The 20,838-nt window shown below is 41.2% G+C and overlaps 1 protein-coding gene across 2 annotated transcripts; it reads right to left on the bottom strand.

Annotated features, from left to right (window-relative positions):
• Positions 1-1,101: 1,101 nt before the first annotated feature.
• On the bottom strand, positions 1,102-20,505 carry LOC100699661 (arylsulfatase I). Of its 2 annotated transcripts, XM_025900047.1 has the most exons (12): positions 20,099-20,505; positions 17,080-17,272; positions 14,442-14,581; positions 12,978-13,127; positions 10,864-10,938; positions 10,594-10,768; positions 10,009-10,245; positions 8,583-8,729; positions 7,623-7,761; positions 4,799-5,433; positions 4,288-4,711; positions 1,102-4,140 (listed from the first exon to the last, which is right to left on the bottom strand). In XM_025900047.1, exons 2-11 carry the CDS (start codon positions 17,254-17,256, stop codon positions 4,289-4,291), a joined length of 2,298 nt encoding a protein of 765 aa, XP_025755832.1. In that variant the 5' UTR covers positions 17,257-17,272; positions 20,099-20,505; the 3' UTR covers positions 1,102-4,140; position 4,288. The 2 variants fall into 2 exon arrangements, with proteins under 2 accessions (XP_025755832.1, XP_005476845.1); XM_005476788.4 differs by having other exon boundaries at positions 1,102-4,711; positions 20,060-20,505.
• Positions 20,506-20,838: the final 333 nt, after the last annotated feature.

Raw genomic sequence — 20,838 nt, 5'->3', positions numbered from 1 at the left:
TCACAAAACCCCTCAACCAGTTTCACAGCAGCTGCCAGCATCTACTTGCAAGCCTCAGGGAATACACTTTTTAGTGACCAGTGTTTGCCAGCTGCTTGCCAACTGGTTTCTAGACCTTTATAAAATAAGAGCAGTCATTTAACTGACAAGTGTTTCTGGTGGCAACTATCAAAAGCAGCAGTAGTTAAGATTCAAGATTCAAGAGCTTTATTGTCAATACAGCAGTATACACAGTATACAGCGTACTAAAATGCTGTTTATATTTATAAGTATACAAAAGATATATCTCCAAGAGACATAAAACTAGGAATTACAAATAATTAACATGCTAAATTTCTGTAAAATTAAGGGATAAAGAGGTACTAATTACTAACTATACAATACTATAATGACAACTATACAACACTAACTGTACAATAAACAAAGACAGGACAGAGACTATACAAAGTGGATTGTCCAGTAGGTACTGAATACCAGGTTCAAGTTATTACCAGGATATTGTAGACGAGACAGGACGAAGACATGTGCAAGATGGAAGTTTTTGTTGTTTTTGAGTCTTTTGGTGAGTATTTTAAGGTGTTTGTAAAGGTGTATGTGTATATCAGTCCTTTGGTGGTAGTGAGTTGAGGGCTCTGACTGCTTGGGGGAAGAAGCTCTTGCAGTGTCCGGTTGTTGTGCTTTTGATGCTGCGAAACCGTCTGCCAGATGGAAGGAGGGAGAACAGTGCATGTGAGGGGTGGAAAGTGTCCCTCACTACGCTGTTCGCATGTCGGATGGTGTGTTTGTCGTAGAGTTGGGAGATGGGTGGGAGAGGGCCTCCAATGATCCTCTGTGCTGTCCCCACTATCCGCTGCAGAGACTTCTTTTCAGCAAAGGTGCAGTTCCAGTACCAGATAGTGATGTAGCAGCAGAAGACGCTCTCGTAACTCCATCCCTGTTATAAACATCCATTCAGGCCCAAACTGAAAAAGGTTCAGATCTTTGGACGAAACAGAACTGGAATATTTTTTGGGCAGACACTCGAATTTTAACACATTTTCCCCTCGTGTTCCTTAATTTCACTACCACCAGCTACAGTGAGAGACCTATAACGGAAAAACAAGGGCTTTAGATTTTTATTTAAATATTTTATGAGTTTATACTGATGGAGAAAACTCTTGAAAACTGAACAAACTTTAACAAAAAAACTTTTAACAAATTCACATATTTGCAGCCATAAGTGGTTGATAATTCTGAGACCCATATTTCTGTTACAGACTTGTAAGCTTGTTTCATATACACAGAAATTCAGATGCAGGCCAATTTATGTTTAGTAAAGTCAACACAAAGGTCTGGACTGAAGCTATGGTTGAAGTATTTATGATTTTTTGTATGGGGGTGAGGTTTTCCTCACTGAATGAATCATAAATCACAAATCTGTAAATGAACTGGAGCAATTTCTGTGTTTTGAGTGCTTAAAGTACTAAAAGTGACTGTGGACGTCAACCTTTTCAGCAGCATCACAGCTTAAACTGCGTCATGATTTAGAGTCAGATTTAATCCCAGAGGATTACATCAATCCAGCTGTGTTCAGGGATCAAAGGAGCCCCAAATTAAATTATTTCTCAGCGGAAACAGTGTGAAGTAGGAAGGCAATGGCGAGCGTGGAAAATCCTATTTTACCCCAAGTGTGTGTGTGTGTGGAGAGAGCGAGAGACGGGGTCTGTGCTGCATCTGCAGGATTATTAATGTTTGGCGCCACCTAGCGGTTGTGCAGATTTTGCGCAACGACTTTCTCGTGAATGACCAAATGCAAGGCATATTTCTGCTTCTTGAAGATTTGAATATGTTTACTAATTTAAACAAGCAGCATTTGCACAAGAACAGAAGGCTCGAGTCTCAAAATCATTTGGGTTTGACTTGATTTGAAGGGCGAAGAAGTGCAGAGTAGATAACATACCAGAGAAATATTGAAAAATATGTATGCATGTACACGTCTTTTCATCTTATGCAACAAAAGCATTTTAAATTTATTTAATTACTTAAAATATAAACACTTTAAGTGAATAGTGTATCAAATTTGAATCATTTTAATAGCCTGCATTTCAAATGAAGAGTTTTCCTGATGAACACGGGTGGCTTACTTGCCCTAAAGAACAACAAAAAAACCCCCTCTGTAACAACAACAACAACAACAACAACAAAAACATTTTATGAGAACATACATACCCTCACCGTTGTTTCCAGTAAACATAGAAGGACAAAGGTTCATTTGACTTCACCTTTATTTACCCAGGGTGGAGAAATCCAACGTGCATTTAAAATGTTTCTCGGGAACGCTCTGCTCCTCGCTCACACTGATGCACACTGTTGCAGATCAGCCGCAGCCGTGGTTTGTTCGTTTTTGAGCAAATACACAGAAATATTTCGAGGTTAGGTGTCTCTCTCTCTCTCAAGTAACCAGCATCCGACTTCAAAACAGGCCGCTGTAACACGTTTTACTTCCTCTGCCGTGTTTCCAAAAACGATGAATAAAAATCTGAAGTTTCACATTAGTGGAAGAAACCTCCATAATCAGGTGGGAGCTGGTGTAAGCTCAAACAGTGCAAGCTTTCACTGCACTGGATCATTAGATTGGTGTCAGGGGGAGCAGAGCAGATGTTTTAGAATTAAATTCAATTCATTTTTTTCTGGTACCAATTGTTCCTTAAAGAAAATTAAAATCAGACAGTTTGGTTTACTGATATTGTCAGTGACATGCGTTGGTCCTGTGTAATCCTGTGAAGTAAGAGGTTTCTGATATTCACAGTAATAACTTAAAGGTGCTGTGAAATGCTTTAAAATCATAGTGAAAAGCTTGCCAGTGGCAGTACACTGAAACTGACCACAGTAGGCAGAGGCCGGTTTCAGCCACAGCAATACAGACAAAGCCCAAGTGAGACAAAACCATCAAAGTCACGAGGATGTGTCACAAAAAATGTGAAAGTATATTAAAATTACACAATAAAACTTTCTGACATTGTGTCATGATTACACACTTCCACTGTAATATGTAAACATTTGTTTAAAGGAACAATTCACCCCAAATCACATGAACTTATGTACCAAGCAAAGCAAGCGTGCAGCTAGCTACAGTATCATTACCCCAGGCAAACACCGGGTGAGTTTCATGTGTTACTCTTTGTACGGGTTTGAATACAGGAGCTTTTCAGAGGCAGCGTCTAGTCTGTACGGGATTTTTTTGGGTGGGGAAATTGACGAGATTCTCTGTGCCGTTCTTCTATCTAACATCCTGCCCCTCCTCTTCTGCTCTGCGTAGTGTGAAGAAGAGACGCTGCATCCATAAACAGTGTGGCTCCAACTCAACGATGCACATATGAGTAAAAGGCAAATAAAATGCAAGTTTTACAAACAGAAACTGAAGCACAAACTTTTGTTGGACGGCCGATACCACTCAGTAGATTATTATCAGATAATTGCTTTAAAAACGCTCTAAAAGCACAAATATAGTCTCGAGGTCCAGTTCAGCGACTCTAATTAGCCTCGCAGACAGCAGCACATGTTGGCACGTCTGTCAGTCAAAACAGCCACGCCAACTTTAAGCCTTGGCAAACGCCCAGACAGGCAAGTTATGCAAAATTTTACTCACTGAATGTATGAATTTGACTTTTGGGTGAAGTGTCCCTTTAAAACCCTGATTTGGCTGAGTGGAGTGAATGAAGGGTGTAAACGTACACTGAAACCTGTAAATCTATATATTTACTCTAAGTCTCTTGATGTAATTGATCTGCTACATTACAGTGTCAAAACACATCTCATTGCCACTCGGTGTCGGGCCTCGTATGAGGACCTCTGTCAGATTTCAGTTGACAAATCTGTAAAACAACAAACAGACAACAAACCAGCGTTCACCGACTCAGAGATCAGGGGTTAGAACCACCTTTAGGTAGCATGCTAATGATGAATGGCCAGTTCACCCAAATCACGACAAAGATTTCCTTTCATGATCCTAGTGGTATGATTTCAGATGTCTGCAGGCAACATAAGTAACGTGTTTTTGTGATTTGAGTGGACTAACCCTTTAAATCTCGGTGAAAAGAGCCTTATGTTTCTGGACGGTCCAGCTGGAAACATCAGATCACATGTTTGACGCTGAATAAGCTGCATGTACGAACAAATAAAGGTCACATATCTCTGAAAGAGAAGTTATTCACAATAACAGAACTTGAATATTTTAAAGTGAAAACATGAAAATAAAAAACAAGATTTATAAATTTGAAAGTCTTTGATGCTAATTTCAGCTGACACCTCAGATGCGACTGGACACGGTCCCCTCGCTCATCTTCAAAAAGAACGACTGCAGATTGCACAGCATGCACTTCTTCTTCTTCTTCTTCTTCATCTTGTTGTTACTTTTTTTGTAAACCCCCTGATATTTTGCCTCTTCGTCCTCCTCCTCCTCCACCCATGGTACCCACGCTCCCCTGTGCTGGCTCGGGTTGGCTCGGGGGTCGTCGGGTGGAAAGTAAACCGGTACGGCTGTTTGGTTGTAGTAGGCGAGCCGGGCCAGCAGCTGCTGGACTATATCTGGCCTCTGGTCTGCCAGGTCGTGCCGCTCGTACGGGTCTCCAGTGATGTTGAACAGCCAGATGTTTTTGTGGACGGAGGATTTCTGGTAAAGTATCGAGCGTTCGAGGTTCCACCAGCGACCGGGTAGAGAGGCGGGAAGCATCTGGGGATCAGTGTTTCAAATATTTGTTATAACAATCAATGTGAAATAGAAAAGTAGAATGAAGCTCTCTGAAGCATGCAGCAGTACCTGTGGGGGGACCCAATCTCCGTGGCCTGGATCACCTGTCAGCAGCTTCCAATCTCCAACTCTGATGGCCGCCTGGACTGAAGTGTCCCACAGTTCGGGCTGTAGTGACTCCAGCCCGAACTGGAGGGTTGGATGGGATTTGGTCAGTGGTATTCCAGGTTGGGATTTGTTCTGGTATGGGAATAATGTCCGCTTGGACTTTGACTTTGAATGTAGTTTGAGCATCTTGGATTTTGGCCGGCTTGACTGTGGCAAGTTCTGGTTCTGGTTCTGGGACGTGGTCCTCCTGAATTTTGTTTTCAAACGGGTTTGGATCGGAGGCTGAGATTTAGGACGGGATGTTCCAGACCCTGACGAAGTGCCACCGATCTTTGGATGCGGTCTGTGATTGGGCAGAGGCCGGTCCCAAGTGTGGGCTTTGGTCTTCTTAGCTTTAGGTGGGGGCTTTGATTTTAGACGAGGCTTGAGCTTCTTTTTGAAGAGGGGCTTAGATTTAGGCTTAGAGGCATGATGGGAAAATGTTTGAGGTTTCTTGGTGGTCTTTGTTTTGAAGGCTAACTTTTGTTTTGGTGGCTTCTTCAGAACCTTCTTCTTTTTCTTCACCTTCTTTAAAACTTTGGTTTTTGAAGTTTTCACTGCCAAATCAAAGAAAACAAAAACTGATCAGGATATATTAAAGATAAATTACCTCTTTTTACCCCGTAATAGTGGTTTGTGCTCATATTTCTCTCTTTCTCTTCTCTCTGTATTTCCTACAGTAAACAAACATTTTCCACCCCGGTGGTAAATTTAGTGACATGAGACTTATCATTTATTAAAAGATAATCTCCTACCAGTTTGAAAAGGTCACTGAGTGCAGAACATTCAGTTGAGAGTACTTCCTAGAAGCACTTTTATTAAAATGGGCGTAGCACTGTTAAGAAATTTTAGATTTTGCGCAACAGCATCAGTGTAACTTATAAAGCTAAGTGTCCCAAATCATTATAAGTGACACTGATGCTGTTCATTTTAAGCCTTTTTTAATAAAGTAAAAATATATTCCTTGCACGTATGAACTCAAGAGCATCAGTTCAAAATATTTAAGAACAGAACAAAAATTAAAGAAAATGGAATATTTGTTTTTTCAGCATTTTCAACACCAGCTTTAAACACCAATAACGACTATTATCCTCAAAGTGTTTTTACATTAATGTAGACTGAAGAGGCGTCCACACTAGCAGCAAGTTGAAACCAGTAAATGTCAATTAAAAGCAGCGGCTTGGTGAAGAGACGTGCAAAGTGGGCAGGGCATGAGATAAGGAACAGGCGCGGCGGTGCGTTGGTCTGACTCAGAGGCTACGTCGAGCTAGGCTAACTGTTGTTTTGTAGCTCTTCCACTAGGGGGCAGAATATGTGGAACGACTGGTTTGTGCTTAACTCTTTGTTTGTGTTGTTGTTGTTATTTTAGTGAAGTGCAATAATGAAGCCTTTGCAGGCTGTATTTTCTTAATATTTTATTGTTTTTGTCCTTCTTTGTCTTCGCAGCAAGCTCTTCAGTCCCTTATTCAGTTGTTCAAGCAAAACTTTTCAACCCATCAGCATTTTACCTTGCAGAGCATCAGCACATTTGAGCTGCTGCTGGTTTTGGGGACTAAAAGCGAGCAGGTCTGCGTCCAGAATTGAATCCAGGTCTTGAGTAATCAAGTCCCAGCTTATTATATAGACTTAAAGACTATTTTACATATTTATTTAAAAGTAGAATGAGAGGCCCACCCTTCAGCGTTCAGGCCCCTCTTCTGTGGAACCAGCTTCCAGCTTGGAGTCAACTCTACTTTTAAGATTAGGCTTAAAACTTTCCTTTGTGATATAGTTAGGGTTGGATCAGGTGACCCTGAATCCTCCCTTAATTAGGCTGCAATAGACATAGACTGCTGGGGGCTGAGTCGAGGGAGACGGCCGCCCCTCCTTGAGCCTGATTCTGACGGATGTTTCTTCCTGTTAAAAGGGAGTTTTTCCTTTCTTCAGGGTCTTTACCTCAAAATATACAAAACCTAAAAAAACCCCACCTTGAGGCGACCTTTGTCGACACTTGGTGCTGTATAAACAAACTGTATTTAATTGATTTGTCAGCATGGCTGCTAATTTTGGATCACTCTGCAGAAGTCCTGTTGTTTCCTTGCACTTGCGCGATGTGCTGGATTTTCTCCAGTGTGTCAAAACAGCAATTCTTCAACTTTATTTTCATTGTTACGGGAGGTGGAATAAATCTGTGGGATTGCCAATCTGGCAAGGGCGTAAGTCCAGCTGGTGAACCAGGACTGTGTTGACGTGGCTAAAAACACTAATGCATTTTCAGCACGCTTTGCTGTTTCCCTTAAATGTTTTCCCTCAGATGAATCAGGGCGTTACAGCAGAAGTCCACACTGGGAAATGGATTCATGAAAAAAGAAGAGCCTGATCCTGGCCTTACTCTTCACCTGACATTACTTTGGGATGTTTCCGGCTTGGAAACTTTAGAGGTTTCAGCTGAAAACTGCTCAGCTGTAGCTGTAGATCCAGATCTCATCAATCTTGATGAGTTTGAAACAGAAATTAATGTTGAGTATTTTTTTGAGTTGAGTTTGAGGTCTGAGGTAAAATCCCAGTTAAAGTAGTCAGACTTTCAGGGAGCGATCTAAAAATAGCAGTCGTGAAAAAAACTGTCAGGAAATTCCTGAGAAGAGGACCTCGAACTGGAAACCGGCCAAATTTATATGAGGAAGACTTGTGATTCCTACGTGCCCATTCCTGGACCTTTTTGTTCACACCTCGTAAAAAAAAGTCCTTTTTTTGCCCCTGTAGTTACCCGAGTTTTCCTCGCCCTGGTTCTTCTTTTCAATTGGAGATTTGTGCAGAGGGTCGATGTTGTGAAGGATCTCCTTACGGGGCGACTCCCTCCCTTCACTGATGGCGGGCCAAACATCAAAACCGTCCAGGCCCTGGCTCTGAGCGGAAGGCAAACATTTCATTTACAGTAAGAGATTACAAAGCAGGGTAATGACGGGTATGCTGTGAAAAATACCAGAAGCAAGACTCATACATTTACTGAACACAAATAAAGAATAAGTAATTTCCTTGTAAAAGACGCCACTGACTTTTTGAATTACTATGTTTCCTGTAGCCAAGAAAGCATTGTGTATCTGCTGGCAGCAATGCAAATCTATCCACAGATCAAGCCAACAAAGCTTTTTGGACACTATACACAGACTGCACCGACTTAGAAATGAAAGTAATTTATATCCGAACAAAAACACAAAGCATGTTTGAGGCCAGTGTTTGGAAATGCTGCACTTATCATAATAGGTCCGGCTGATTTATCCAGATGACAGTAAAAGTAAGGACGGCTTTACAGTAGCACTGTTCAGTCTGAGGCCAACACAGAGATGAATAAAGGCAGAGCTCTACATTCATCTCTAACAATGACACAAATAAACTTAACCTGAAATTAGGGGGAGGCAGTAAGCAAGCTGAGTTACCAGAGATTGAGTTCTTTGGCAAGACGACTGGAAAAACATACAGATCCTGAACGGGGTGAGTTTACAGTAACAGAAGAGCTCGTATCGGTATCTCTCTCTGTTTTATAGCACAATAAAATGGTCAGTAACACTCTCGGAGAGAGTCGTTTTTCCATGCTGCTTAACTTTTATCCTCCCGTACTTACTGTCTAAGAAGAAACATCGGTGACAAGTGCAAGAAAGTACAAGCAAACGGCACAAGAAGAAGAAAACGCTCCCACAGGTTATTGTTCTGACACAGGCCCACTGACCTGGCTGATGTTTCCTCTGGCCAGGCCCACCAGTGTAGGGAACCAGTCGGTGATGTGCATGAGAGCTTTAGAGACTCGCCTCCTGCGCCTGAGCAGAGGGCTGTGTACGAACCCCACGCCGCGGACTCCACCCTCCCAATATGTACCCTGAAACACAGCCAGCACATTTAATTACATTCTGCTCTCTTCCATTTTGGTTAGCTGAGATTTTTTATATGTTATCTGTAAAACTACTGCGGATGTGTGAAAGGCCTCTGGGTACTTTGGTTGTGAGTCGTCTGCACATTGGTCTTGTTCCTGCACATCCTACAGTTCACATTTGGCATCTGCAGAATTTTAAGGGCCTAGTAAAGAGTTCAGCTCTTTGTTGTGTTTCTCAACCCACCCCTGCGCAGCTTTCTTTAGCACCATTTTTACATATATAAAAAAGACTGAATGGGTTAGCAGAACAACAGGACTAAAGAAATGTCAAAGTAGAGCAGGGCACGTGTTTTCTGGGTTTGAGCTGGCTCAAAATAGGTCACGGCTGATCCTCATACAGTTAAGAGAAGGAGTCTGCTACCTGATTTAAAAGAAGTTTGTGTATTTTATTGATATTTTTACCCATTTATTAAACAAAATATTTATTTTAAGGTTGAGTGAAATAAATCCCACTTATAAAAATCAGTCCTGGTGATTTTCCAACCAGGATTTGTCAACTGTGCCTACTGTAGATAAATTATAGACAGTCATGTGCAGCCACATGGTATGCATTACGGAGGGTGAATTGTGGGACATTAATAGGCGCATGTAAAGCTTTGCAACAGCAGTGATGGCATTTGTTACTGGCGCTCACACAGGGGGACAAGTGGACAATTGGAGGAGATCATCCAACCCTAGTCTGCTTAGGACGCTGCTGCATGTCAATCCACACAAATGGCATAAGCCAGTGTGTCCCTGCAGGACACTGCATAGAAGAGATCGATGTTGTTCACGTCACCTACCAGTGGTTAAATGTTGCTACATTTATTATGTAGGTATTAAATTAAATGATATAACCAGACTACAGCCATAATAATATTATCACAAAGCTGATAAAAGGCCATTTATTGTGTTTCCTCATTTAAAACCAATCTTCTGGACTGTAGCTCTTTCATTACATCCCATATTAAGCTTGTCAGGCTCATCTCGAAATAAAAATCTTATAAGGGCAATTTCCTAATTGGTCACAGACTGTATATAAAAGATGACTGTAAGATCCTGATTGTACTATTTTGCACTATTTTTAATGGCCACCAGGGGGTGTCTTCTCTAGCTAAAAAAGGCATTACTGACTGTGCCTTATTTTCTGTCACTCTCACATTCAGAGCAGCAGTTCACAAAGCAGGGAGAGACGTTATTATGACTATGTGGACTTAGATGCTTAGATGCCGTGCAGTTATTTTACCTTACGACCCCGCAGCGGCCAGTTGTTCCCGCCCGTGAAAGGCTGAGCACCGTTGTCGGTGGAGTAGATGATGACGCTGTTTCGGTAGTATCCGTACTTTCTGAGGGCGTAGGTCACGTTTCGGACCGCTTCGTCCACCGTGGAAACCATGCCGGCAAAGTTTCTCCTGGCGACGTTGACCATGTCCCGGAAGGGGTAGATGTAGGACTCTGGAGGATTTAGAGGAGTGTGGACTGCCTGACGGGAAACATTACAGGATATTATTACATGTTTTTAAATTCTATCAACCAACCATCCAAAATCAACTGTAAACAACAAACATCTGGGAGGCGTGTTTTAAATTAAAATCTTTGAGTCTGTTTGAACAAACTGTCTCAAAAAAGCCAAACAAACAAACACTTCAATGTGGACTGTGTGTTCTCTGAGCGCTCACATTCAGACATAAACAAACATGACACGCAAGCACATCCTGTTGTAAACACTGGCCCCTCTGAACCCCCCTCCACCCCTTTTTTAAAATTTTTGATTGGCTTTAATGTAACCCATCTTCTAAAGATGTTTAATGTGATGACCTCTGCGCCGTACCTGGAAGGACAGCAGCAGGAAGAGCGGCCTCTCTGCAGGGTCATGACTCTCCAGGATCTTGCGAGCTCTCTGTGTGAAGAGCGTGGTCGAGTATTTCCCCTCCTGGCCCCACGCTACGCCCTCATCGTCATGGAGATCGTAGCCACACAAGTCCTTGCCGTCACACGATTCATAACTAGACGCAGATGGAGAAATGTGAGTTATGGAGTAAACACAGTAAAAGACAGAGAGCAATCATGAAAACAGGTAATAATAATAGTTGTGATTTACCTGTAGTAGTCCACGCTTCCAGTTAACGAACCAAAGAAAGTGTCAAAACCTTTTCTGGTGGGCAGACATGCTTTCCTAAAGGAAAAAATGATTACTGATTACAGAAGTTTGGAGGGTTTCTGCCAGTGTAATACAAGCCTGAGAGCTATAGAGAGCTATTTCTTTCTCTTCATGCTGTCTGTTGTACAGAATAAGCACAGTAGGGAGTGGACAGCACTATGCCAACTCAGTTCAACCGTAGGAGAGTTTAAAGCTCCAGCGAACTGTAGAATAAAGACCGATTGTGTTGTCTGGCAAGTTTCAGCCTGTGGCCTTCTTCCGGCTGATTCTAAAAAACATATTACAGATAACATTTTAAACAGTAGAACATTTCTATTGGACACGCCCTCAGATCGTTTCAGGTCTCAGGTCATTTCTTGTAGGCGCCTCACTGCGTTATATGTAGACGTATATGATTGATTGATTTGTTTCCACACAACACTGATCATATCTTAAAATGCGTCACTCAAAAAATGCGTCACTGTACACACTTTTAATTTTAAAAAAATTATTGGTTTTACTGAGCGGTCTTTATACATGTACAATGGCTAACAGCAATAGTTAGCTATTAATATATATTGGCTAACTAAACCATTTTAGTTTCTGACTAATAAAAATAAGCCCCCTCTGCTTATGACCACTGTGGGGTCCAGCTGTGAAACCTTTGATTTAAACACCAAATTTGGTCCAACAACTCCTGTAAATTTCCATAACTTATAATGCTACATACTTCTGCTTGTCATAGCAGGAAAAGCACAGGTGCAGTCAACAGTTACAAAAACGACTCTATTATGATGAGTCCAAGTAAACCATAATTGTGAGCCAGCATGCATAATACCAAAGCGTGTGTGGAGACAGAAAGGTAGGCAGGGACTGGTCTCTTTTTTAATAACACAGTGTGTCACAGCTGAGATAAACAGAAAGACCGTCCTGGGTCATCTCATATTTTAACTAGTCATGAAAAAAAAAACAGAGTATCTTTTAGTTCTACGTTTTTAAGAATGTGGACATAATAAAAAAATCATCTTGTCCTTAGCACTTTTTAAAATCCGGTAAATTCAAAGTCCGCTGAACAACACCACATAACATATTACACCATGTTATTATTTATTTACAAGAAACAAAGTCAAATTGCAGAAGTAGTGTGTGAACAACTAAGTGCACCCTTACTGCTTCCATAATAATCCATAGGTCCATAAGTCCCAGCAAATTCGCTTTAAGGTGCAGAAACCCCAACAGTTACATCTCAGACTCTACAGGCCTCAGTTAGCATGTTAAATGTCAAAGTTAATGAGATTACAATTAGAAAAAGACTGAAAAAGTATGGCTTGTTTGGAAGGGGTGCAAGGACAAGGTCTATTCTCTCTAAAAGGAACATGGCAGCACTGCTTAGGTTTGCAAAGTTGCATCTGAACAAACCACAAGACTTCTGGAACAATGTTGTTTAGACAGACGAGACCAAAGTGTAGATGTCTGGTCATTTTGCAGAGCATCACATTTGGTAAAACCAAACACAGCACATCAGCACAAATATCTCATATCAGCTGTCAACCATAGTGGTGGAGGGGTGATGATTTGGGTTGCTCAGAGGACCTAAGCAGCTTGCAGTCATTGAGTTGACCACGAACCCCTCTGTATACCAGAGTATTGTGGAGTCAGATGTGAGGCCATTTCTTCGACTGCTAAAGCTTGGCCCAAATTGTGTCACGCAAAAGGACAGCGATCAAAAGCACGACAGCAAGTCTACAACAGAACAGCTAAAAAAGATGTTGCCATGGCCCAGTCAAAGTCCAGACCCCAATCCAATAGAAATGCCAAGGCATTGTCATGGCAACTGTACATAAACAAATGCCAGCAAGCCCCAACGGACTGAAGCACTCCTGTAAAGAAGAGTGGGCCAAAATTCCTTCACGATGATATCAGAAACTGATAAAGTCATATGGAAAAAGATTACTTCAAGTTAAGTAGTCCAGCTACTGAATCATGACTGCATCACTGTTTCTCCACCATCTTTGTGTCAGCAGCCTTTTCACCAAACAATGTTTTTCCAAGTTATACTGAAGGCTCCCTCTCACCTGTAGAAACCCAGGTGCCACTTGCCAACCATATGTGTGGTGTAGCCGGCCTCGCGAAGCCTCTCAGGCAGAGTGTCCATGTGCGAGGGCAGACAGCTGGGCTGTCTGGGTCTGATAATGGAGTGCTGTAATCCCGTGTGGATCTGATATCTGGAAGAAAGAAAAAAGGAGCTGTTAGTGGGTGTGTAACAGGCGAGCCGCTCAGGCAGGAGCTTCCGTTTGGCCTCAGAGAAGACGCGGGAAGCTCATTATTAATCCTGGCTGCAGTTCAGGGCCTAATCAATAAACGCATTATTCAGAGCAGCTACCTCATTTGCTTCACATGCAGTCATTTCCTCCTCATTTCACACATTTAAAGCCCTCTCTAATTCTTTAACGTGATTCTTGTGCTTCTCTAACATGTGAATTTAACTGCTTAGAGTGAATAATATCCTAAAAAAAGAGATTCTTGTAAATAAATGACCCACAATTTAATGTGCTGATTTAAAACTGTCTTAATATGAGTGTGGATTAAGACAGTTGGCAGTGAATGAAAAACCGCTTGTTGGAGTTTCAAAATCCAACAGAAAACAGATGCCTTCAAGAAAGAGATTAATACAGAAAACAATTCAAAGCAGCCCAACTTGTCGCGACCGATGGCGGCTCCTTCCTGAGCCTGGTTCTACTAGACGTTTCTTCCTGTTAAAAGGGAGTTTTTCCTTCCCACTGTCGCCAAAGCGCTTGCTGAAAAGGGGTCATATGATTGTTGGTATTTTCTCTGTTTAATTTTAAGGCAACTCTTGTTGTGATTTGGTGCTGTACAAAGAACATTTCATTTAATTGTGCTATCAAAAAGCATTCAATCTATAATGCCCCCTGTGAGCTGTGATATACTTCAAATGAAATGTCAAATGCTTCAGATGTGGTGAAAATGCAATTAGTACAATGTGTAAAGGGGGAGTTATTGCCCACAACAAATAAAAACTGCTGGCTAATAACTGCCGAGCACCAATCCTAAAGGAAAACCCGACACAACAAGCACAACTGGAAGAAAAATGGAAAAAATGCCAAGACTCAAAGCGCTGACGCAAAGCTTCGAATTAACCCATCAACAGGGTAGTTTAAGTTCTGGAAAGAATGTGGATACACTTCAAACGCTTTTTAATGTGGTAATAGCTTAATGTTGTAAATTTCTTACCATTAAAATGGAACAATCTGACAGTACATCCAGACAAATAAGACCAGAGGATATGAATTATAGCAGTTACACGCTATAAATTAATTAATGAGTCAATATTCAAACAGTTTTGATAATAAGATAATGATTTAAGATCTTTTTAAGTGTTTTTTTATGCTGAAACGAAAAAACAATATTTATTGGTGTACAAGAGGCAGTTTATTAAGAGACTGGGCTAAATGTTGGCAAAATTTAATGTAAAGACTTTCGATATTTACTGTAGGAGGTCAGTAAAGGTGTGTTTGTACCTGCCGGTGATGAGCTGGCTGCGTGACGGCGTGCAGATCGGCTGAACGTAGTAGTTTTCCAATTTTACGCCTTCTGCTGCCAGTTTGTCCAGAGTGGGAGTCTTGATGGTCGGGTTGTGGTAACCGATATCATTGAAACCCTGCAACAGATTCATGATTGCATCAAAGACTTTGTGTTTTAGAATGTCACTTTAATTTGCCAAATATATACTCAGTGATTCCTATAGTATCCTGTAAGGAAGTAATGGGTCCAGGTGTGTGCAGCCTACCTTTCCTTGTGTTTGTTTTGTCTGTATTTTTTATGGTACCGTTTTGTTTGTGAGCTGGAAACAGTGTTGCAACAATTCCAGAGAAGCTCTGTCAGAAGCATGCTTCATTACTCAGCCCCACAGTGGTTTTTAAGGCTTGTGAGTCATTTTAAGATGCTGGGTCCTGTTACAGTACTAGTAGGAAACAATACTTTTTGCTTCTTGAGACACTTAACACTGACCTATGAATCATTTAACCATCAAAAACAGCACATAACTCAAGGGATGAACCAGTGTTGTGTCTGCACATAACAGACCACTTTAGAAAACAACATTTTAAATCCTCACTTTAGGCACTTTCTTTCTAATAGCCTGTCCCAAAACACATTTGTTCCCATTTTGTTAGCCGAATCTTTGAAAAACATTTTTGGACCAGCAAGGACATTCTCACAGCGCCATTAGCCAAAAACTTGGCACATCGCGCCATGGTGTGCAACGTGTCCTTAAAAAAAAACACGAGGTAACAGGAGAAGTGGAGAACAAAATAAGAAGTGAAGTGAATTCAGAATTTAAAAATTTAGTTTCAAATTGTCATCAGTATGAATGAAGTAGGTCAGGAGAGATGTAACAGCAGTGAACAGCATAGTCTACACAATACACAATACAACACTATCAGTCATAGATTGGCCTCCCCAGAGCCCAGACCTCAACTTTAATGCAGCAGTGTGGGATAATCTTGACAGATTGGAGAGCCAAAGGCAGCCAACAACCAAAGAAGAAGGAGGTTGAAGAACTTTTCCTGAAGACTACTTACCTAAGAGAGCTAAGGCTGTGTTGAAGAATGAAGATGGTGATGTCAAATATTGACTTCAAGCTCATCAGATTTGTAGAAACTCTGTTTTTGCCTTGCAGACTATTTGAGGCTGCATTTCCATGTATGTTTGCACCTTTCAATATATTGCTGCATTTATTTTCCATTTTCATACCAACATTTAAAGAAATTTTGTGTGGCTCAAGACTAATGCACAGCTCTGCACATAAAATGGTCTGTACTAAACTGGTCTAACTGTTAAGTTGGTTTTTGTAAGGACCGGTCTGCAAAAGCGTAGTCTTAACTTCACCTGGCCTCACTGATGTGATGATGGTTGCTTCCTAGCAGCCTGCGCTGTCTTGGCAATGTAGCATTTCTGATTTGCAGCAATTATACAAAATCAAAGCTAAGCTAACAAAAAGTCCATTTCAACAACAGTGAAATAAGAAAATTAACAGAGGTGTACAGACAGCGGCAAAACATTTGGTTGCTACGCAGTATAAATGTGATCTGAACAAGAAATCACAGGAAGTGAACAAACAGTTACTCTAATATGGAGTTCCTTCAATCAGAAAACAAAAACTGAAAACAAAACAAACTAATAAAAAACAGTGGAAAGACAGAGACATCTCAAAATCAGCTGCTCGTCAAGAGTAGTATTCTATGTGGGAAGTAGAAGGTTAAGCCGTGTAACTTTTAGGCTGGACCCGTGTATGTCTTACAGTTTGCATGAGAGGATCTGCTTGGTTTTAAGTAAGTGTGACGGGACCTGTGGATTCATGTGTATGTCACTGCCAAAACGCTGCAGCTGTCACCGGGTCTGTGGGTTACTCTTTCTTCTGCGTGTGATAGTCTTGATCCTTAAGCTGAGCTGCTGCGTGGGGAAAACGAAGAAGTCGAACCATACCAAGTACTTAGAAACAATAAAAACTGACCACTGTGCGTGCTTCTAATGTGTGCTTTAATAAACTTTCAACCAATCTGACTTACACATAGTGTCCTCACTGTTTGTTGTTTTTTTGGGAGGACTGCACGCGAGCACCTAGCCACACACAGTCCTCAATGACAGTGCGGTGCAACATACTGAGTTTAAAAAAGCACAACAGGAGCGTGGATCTGTGGTACCTGCAGCTATCGGCGTCCACGGCTAAAAATAATCCCCAGTTTAAAACAACAACTTATGACCGACTAACCTGAAATCCAGGGTTCTGGTTCTGATTCCAAAGTTGTGAATATCTTGTCTGTAACATCTGTTTTCATGCGGTGGATACGTGAAACCACATTTGAGACGGACTTGCCAAATTGAAATTCAGATTTAAATCAGAGAGGTTATACTCAGAGAGGCGTTAAGTCCTCCTGTGCTGCTCTCATGCATGCTGTTTAATTCATTTCACTGCTTTTAAACCAGATTTTTCAGCTACTTTCACACATATGGTTGTAAATGTTTTGGGAATGATTTGATTACTATCCCCAATAATATATATTTATGCAAATACTATGATGTGTTTCCTCGTTTCAGTGGCACCGGCCAAGCATTTTGATTCAAGAAAACGCACTCCCACGACTCTGTCACACACACCTGATCATCGGTGAGGATGAATACGATGTGCGGCTGGTTCTTCTTCTTCTGCGCCGTCTCGTCAGTCTGCTGCTGTATCTGGTTGTTCGGGGGCCGATGAGCCGACAGGCAGTCGAGGGTGAGCAAAACACTCAGCACAGTCAGAGCCGCAGCTGCAGCAGCAGGGGCAGCCTGCATCCTTACAGCAGGAGCTCTGCGGGAAAGAATGACAACAAGAATATAACAATACGGCGACAACTTCTACGAACAAAACACCAGGGAAGAGGAGCTCAAAAATGTTAGACTCAGCACAAATTCACACAAGCCTGCCATCAGTGGGGTGACTGACTGTAGATCACGAAACCACATTTGAGACAGTCTTGCCAACTTGGCTGCAACTGTGATCTGAAACACTTCCATCTGGTGGACAGAGAGCTGAAACTCTGAGGAGGGCTTTCAGCTATTTACAATCTCTGGAACTGAGTAGCATTAATAGAAAAAATAAAGAAAAACAATGAAAATATTACCCGGAACCGAGAGAGAGCAGAAACAGGGCGTTTGGAAGTGTTGGAAGAGAGCTTTACTTATTTTTCTTTGATCATTTGCTGATTCACTTCACATTTTACACCCTAGGAGTGTCAAACGGGGATAAACTCCTCTGTCACTGGGGATATGGTGTTATAACAGCTGGATGATAACGGTCGCGCTTAGGAATGCATCGATGCTTGGAGCACGTTACGCGCTTTCTAATGTCACATATCAGACCTTTCTGGCAAACTCCGGTTAGTGTTTCTCAGATGTTCCCAAAGAAAAACTGCCTGAATGAATTCTAATACTTGAAATGTATGGCTGTGTTTGCACTGCTGTATTTCCTCAGTGCAGCCTCATGTTCATGTTCATGTTCATGTAAACGTCTACACCCCTCTTTCACTTTAAACCACTTTTTCAGGAATTAATCAGGATAAAACCTAACTGACAAGTTGATTGGTCAGCAGCTGACGGTGTTTCCAAAACCACACCCACGCCTTCACCTGTAAAACAATGAAGTTAACCCTCACTGACTTCAAACTTTTCTTGCTGTCAGTATTTTCACTTTAAATTGTGTGATGTTAGTGAAAGAAAGACACATTTCTCTGTAGCGTGGGAAACACAGCATGTGCATCAGGAGTCAGATTTATGGCCAAAAAGGGATGCAAATGTCTCTCTGTACTTTAATCACAATCTAAACCTTCATTAGTTTTATCCCACCACTAACACGAGCCATCTTTCCACCTTTTACATTGTGACAGAAAAGCTGATGCTCGTTTCATTTGCAACCATCTTAAAATGTGGCAGATTTCATGCAAATGTTGCTGCAGGCTGACAGCAGTCGTCCTGCTTTCTCAGCATGAATAACTGCAGACAGTACTCCACTACATTTATTCAAAAACCTCACTTGCTTGTCATTTCTCTCAAACCGGTCGCAGCAGATGGCCCCGCCCCTCCCTGAGCCTGGTTCTGCTGGAGTTTTCTTCCTGTTAAAAGGGAGTTTTTCCTTCCCACGGTCGCCAAAGTGCTTGCTCATAGGGGGTCATATGATTGTTGTTTTTTTCTCTGTATGTATTATTGTAGGGTTTACCTTACAATATGAAGCGCTTTGAGGTGACTGTTGTTGTGATTTGGTGCTGTATAAATAAAGTTGAATTTTTAGATTTAAATCTAAATCTAAACTGAGTAATAACGTATGTGATGCTACTATGGATTATACTACCCAGAGGTATATAAAGTACACAGGATTTCCCTGCATATAAAACTTTTTGGTGCTCACCTAAACAATATTTTGGCCTTCCGCTAATAAACATATACATTTTTGCTCACCGAATGCTGAAACAAAGCAAGAAAATGCACATACCTGTTTTAAGTAAGGTAAAATAGACTCACTTTGTTAAATAAATGCAGACCAATCGTGTTTGCGTGCATATTTGCACCCTCAACTTCCCACCAGAGCCAGAAAAAACATGATATAGACATGAAAACTAGCTTGTTTACACGGGTCAGTAAAGGTCTGAGCTGCGGACGGGGGAACCAGTAGGTAAAATGTTATTTTTGGAAACTGGTGAGAATTTAATTTTAAACTCAGGGAAGATCAGAGCTGATAAAGCTGTAAAAAGACTGTGAACAACATCTTTTAACAATAATTCCTTTTTTTTTAAACAAGTCCAACTTCTTGGCTGGAAAATGGCTTATTGTGAAATACTTGACCACATTCATGGAGTTTCTAACATATTTTAGAACTATGTGTGCCATGTTTCTCTTCAACTGTTCGATGTGTAGCCCATTGTTAACTTTATCTTGGTGAGTGTGTCTCTCTCCTGGCTCACACTGAGGGCTGCTGTCAGTCTTGACTGATCTGATGAGTGAGTCACTTGTTAATAGATGAGTAAAATAATCTTTACAAGCCGTGAATGCTCTTTGATACTTGCTCAAATTGCCAGTGTTTAAACAATATTAAATTATCCTTGACATTAAATAGTAACAAGGTTCAAAAAGGATCTTTTTAAACTCTCTAATCTTTTTTTCTCAAAGCAAACTGTAACCAAGCGCTCTTTAAGAGGAAGGGTAACCTCAGACTGTTTTATCTGTATCATCTACGACATGTTTATTAACTTGAAAGCCAAGAAGACCATGTAATGTTGATTTTATATGTAAGCTGACGAAAAGCAGCTGTCTCAGCTTGATTGTAGAGTACTGGTTTCCAACTACTGCTGAGATACAGGTACTCATGGGAAAAGAAGCAGAGTAGTCTGAGTGACTCCTTTCCTGCCTTGAGTGTCTTAGTTCAGAAGCTCTGACTAACCTTATATAGCCTAGTTTTGCTTTGATGGAGTTAGTATATATTTAAATGCAGTATTTATCAGAAATAATAATAATGATAAAACTGTAATAATACTATATTAAGTCTGGTATCAGACTATATCCAGGTCGAGATAACTCAAGTCAGCATCGTTCATCTTCTTCTCACCTCTGCTGTGTTATTTCAAAGCCAGGCCTGAATCAATACCTCGATAAAAGGATCAATGGGAGTGAACGGCTCTTCTCCCCCCTCCTCTTCTCTCTCCTTCTTCTTCCTCTTCAGTTCATTCCTCACCCTTCGGCTTCTTCTTCTTCAGCTCGGAGAAAGCCTGGTTTGCAGAAAAGTTTGCAAAAGACGCCGCATGTCCTTTGAGTTTCCACCAGAGCCTCCTTCCTCCAGTCTGAAGAGTGCCTTCTCTCCCCGCAGATGAAATACGAGCGAAGGACAGCCGCACAGAAACGCGCTCCCACCTCCGGCCTGACCCGCCAAAATAAAATACGCTCGAACCACCGTTCGTGTCCGTGAAGTCATTTTAAAGGCATCAACAATCATTATAGCATTATTTACTGAGGCTAACACACTATAACTGTGTTGTATGAATACTGCTGCTGTGAATGAAAAGAAACTTCCTCCAGTTACCATAGTGACCACTGCAGGGCCGTAAATGAACTGTGATGACGTCAACAGGCTGAACAACAGGAGTATTTCACCTGTAGACTGTCACAATAAAGCATTATTAATGACATACAACTCTTATATCACTTAAACAAATATTCCTGATAAACAGTGAATTAACTTCCTGTCCTGCAATCAGCATTTTCTTTTATAAATTTATTTTTTGGGGATAGGTTGGGGACTCTTTTACCTCTAGTAGGCAGTAAATAATAATTAAGTAATATGGCGAGGTGTATTTTTGACCTAAATTTAGCTAAATGCTACAGATCCTG

This window comes from Oreochromis niloticus, linkage group LG18 (assembly GCF_001858045.2).
Source record: "Oreochromis niloticus isolate F11D_XX linkage group LG18, O_niloticus_UMD_NMBU, whole genome shotgun sequence".
NCBI classification, from domain to species: domain Eukaryota; kingdom Metazoa; phylum Chordata; class Actinopteri; order Cichliformes; family Cichlidae; genus Oreochromis; species Oreochromis niloticus.
This window is presented reverse-complemented; position numbering and strand designations above follow the sequence as displayed.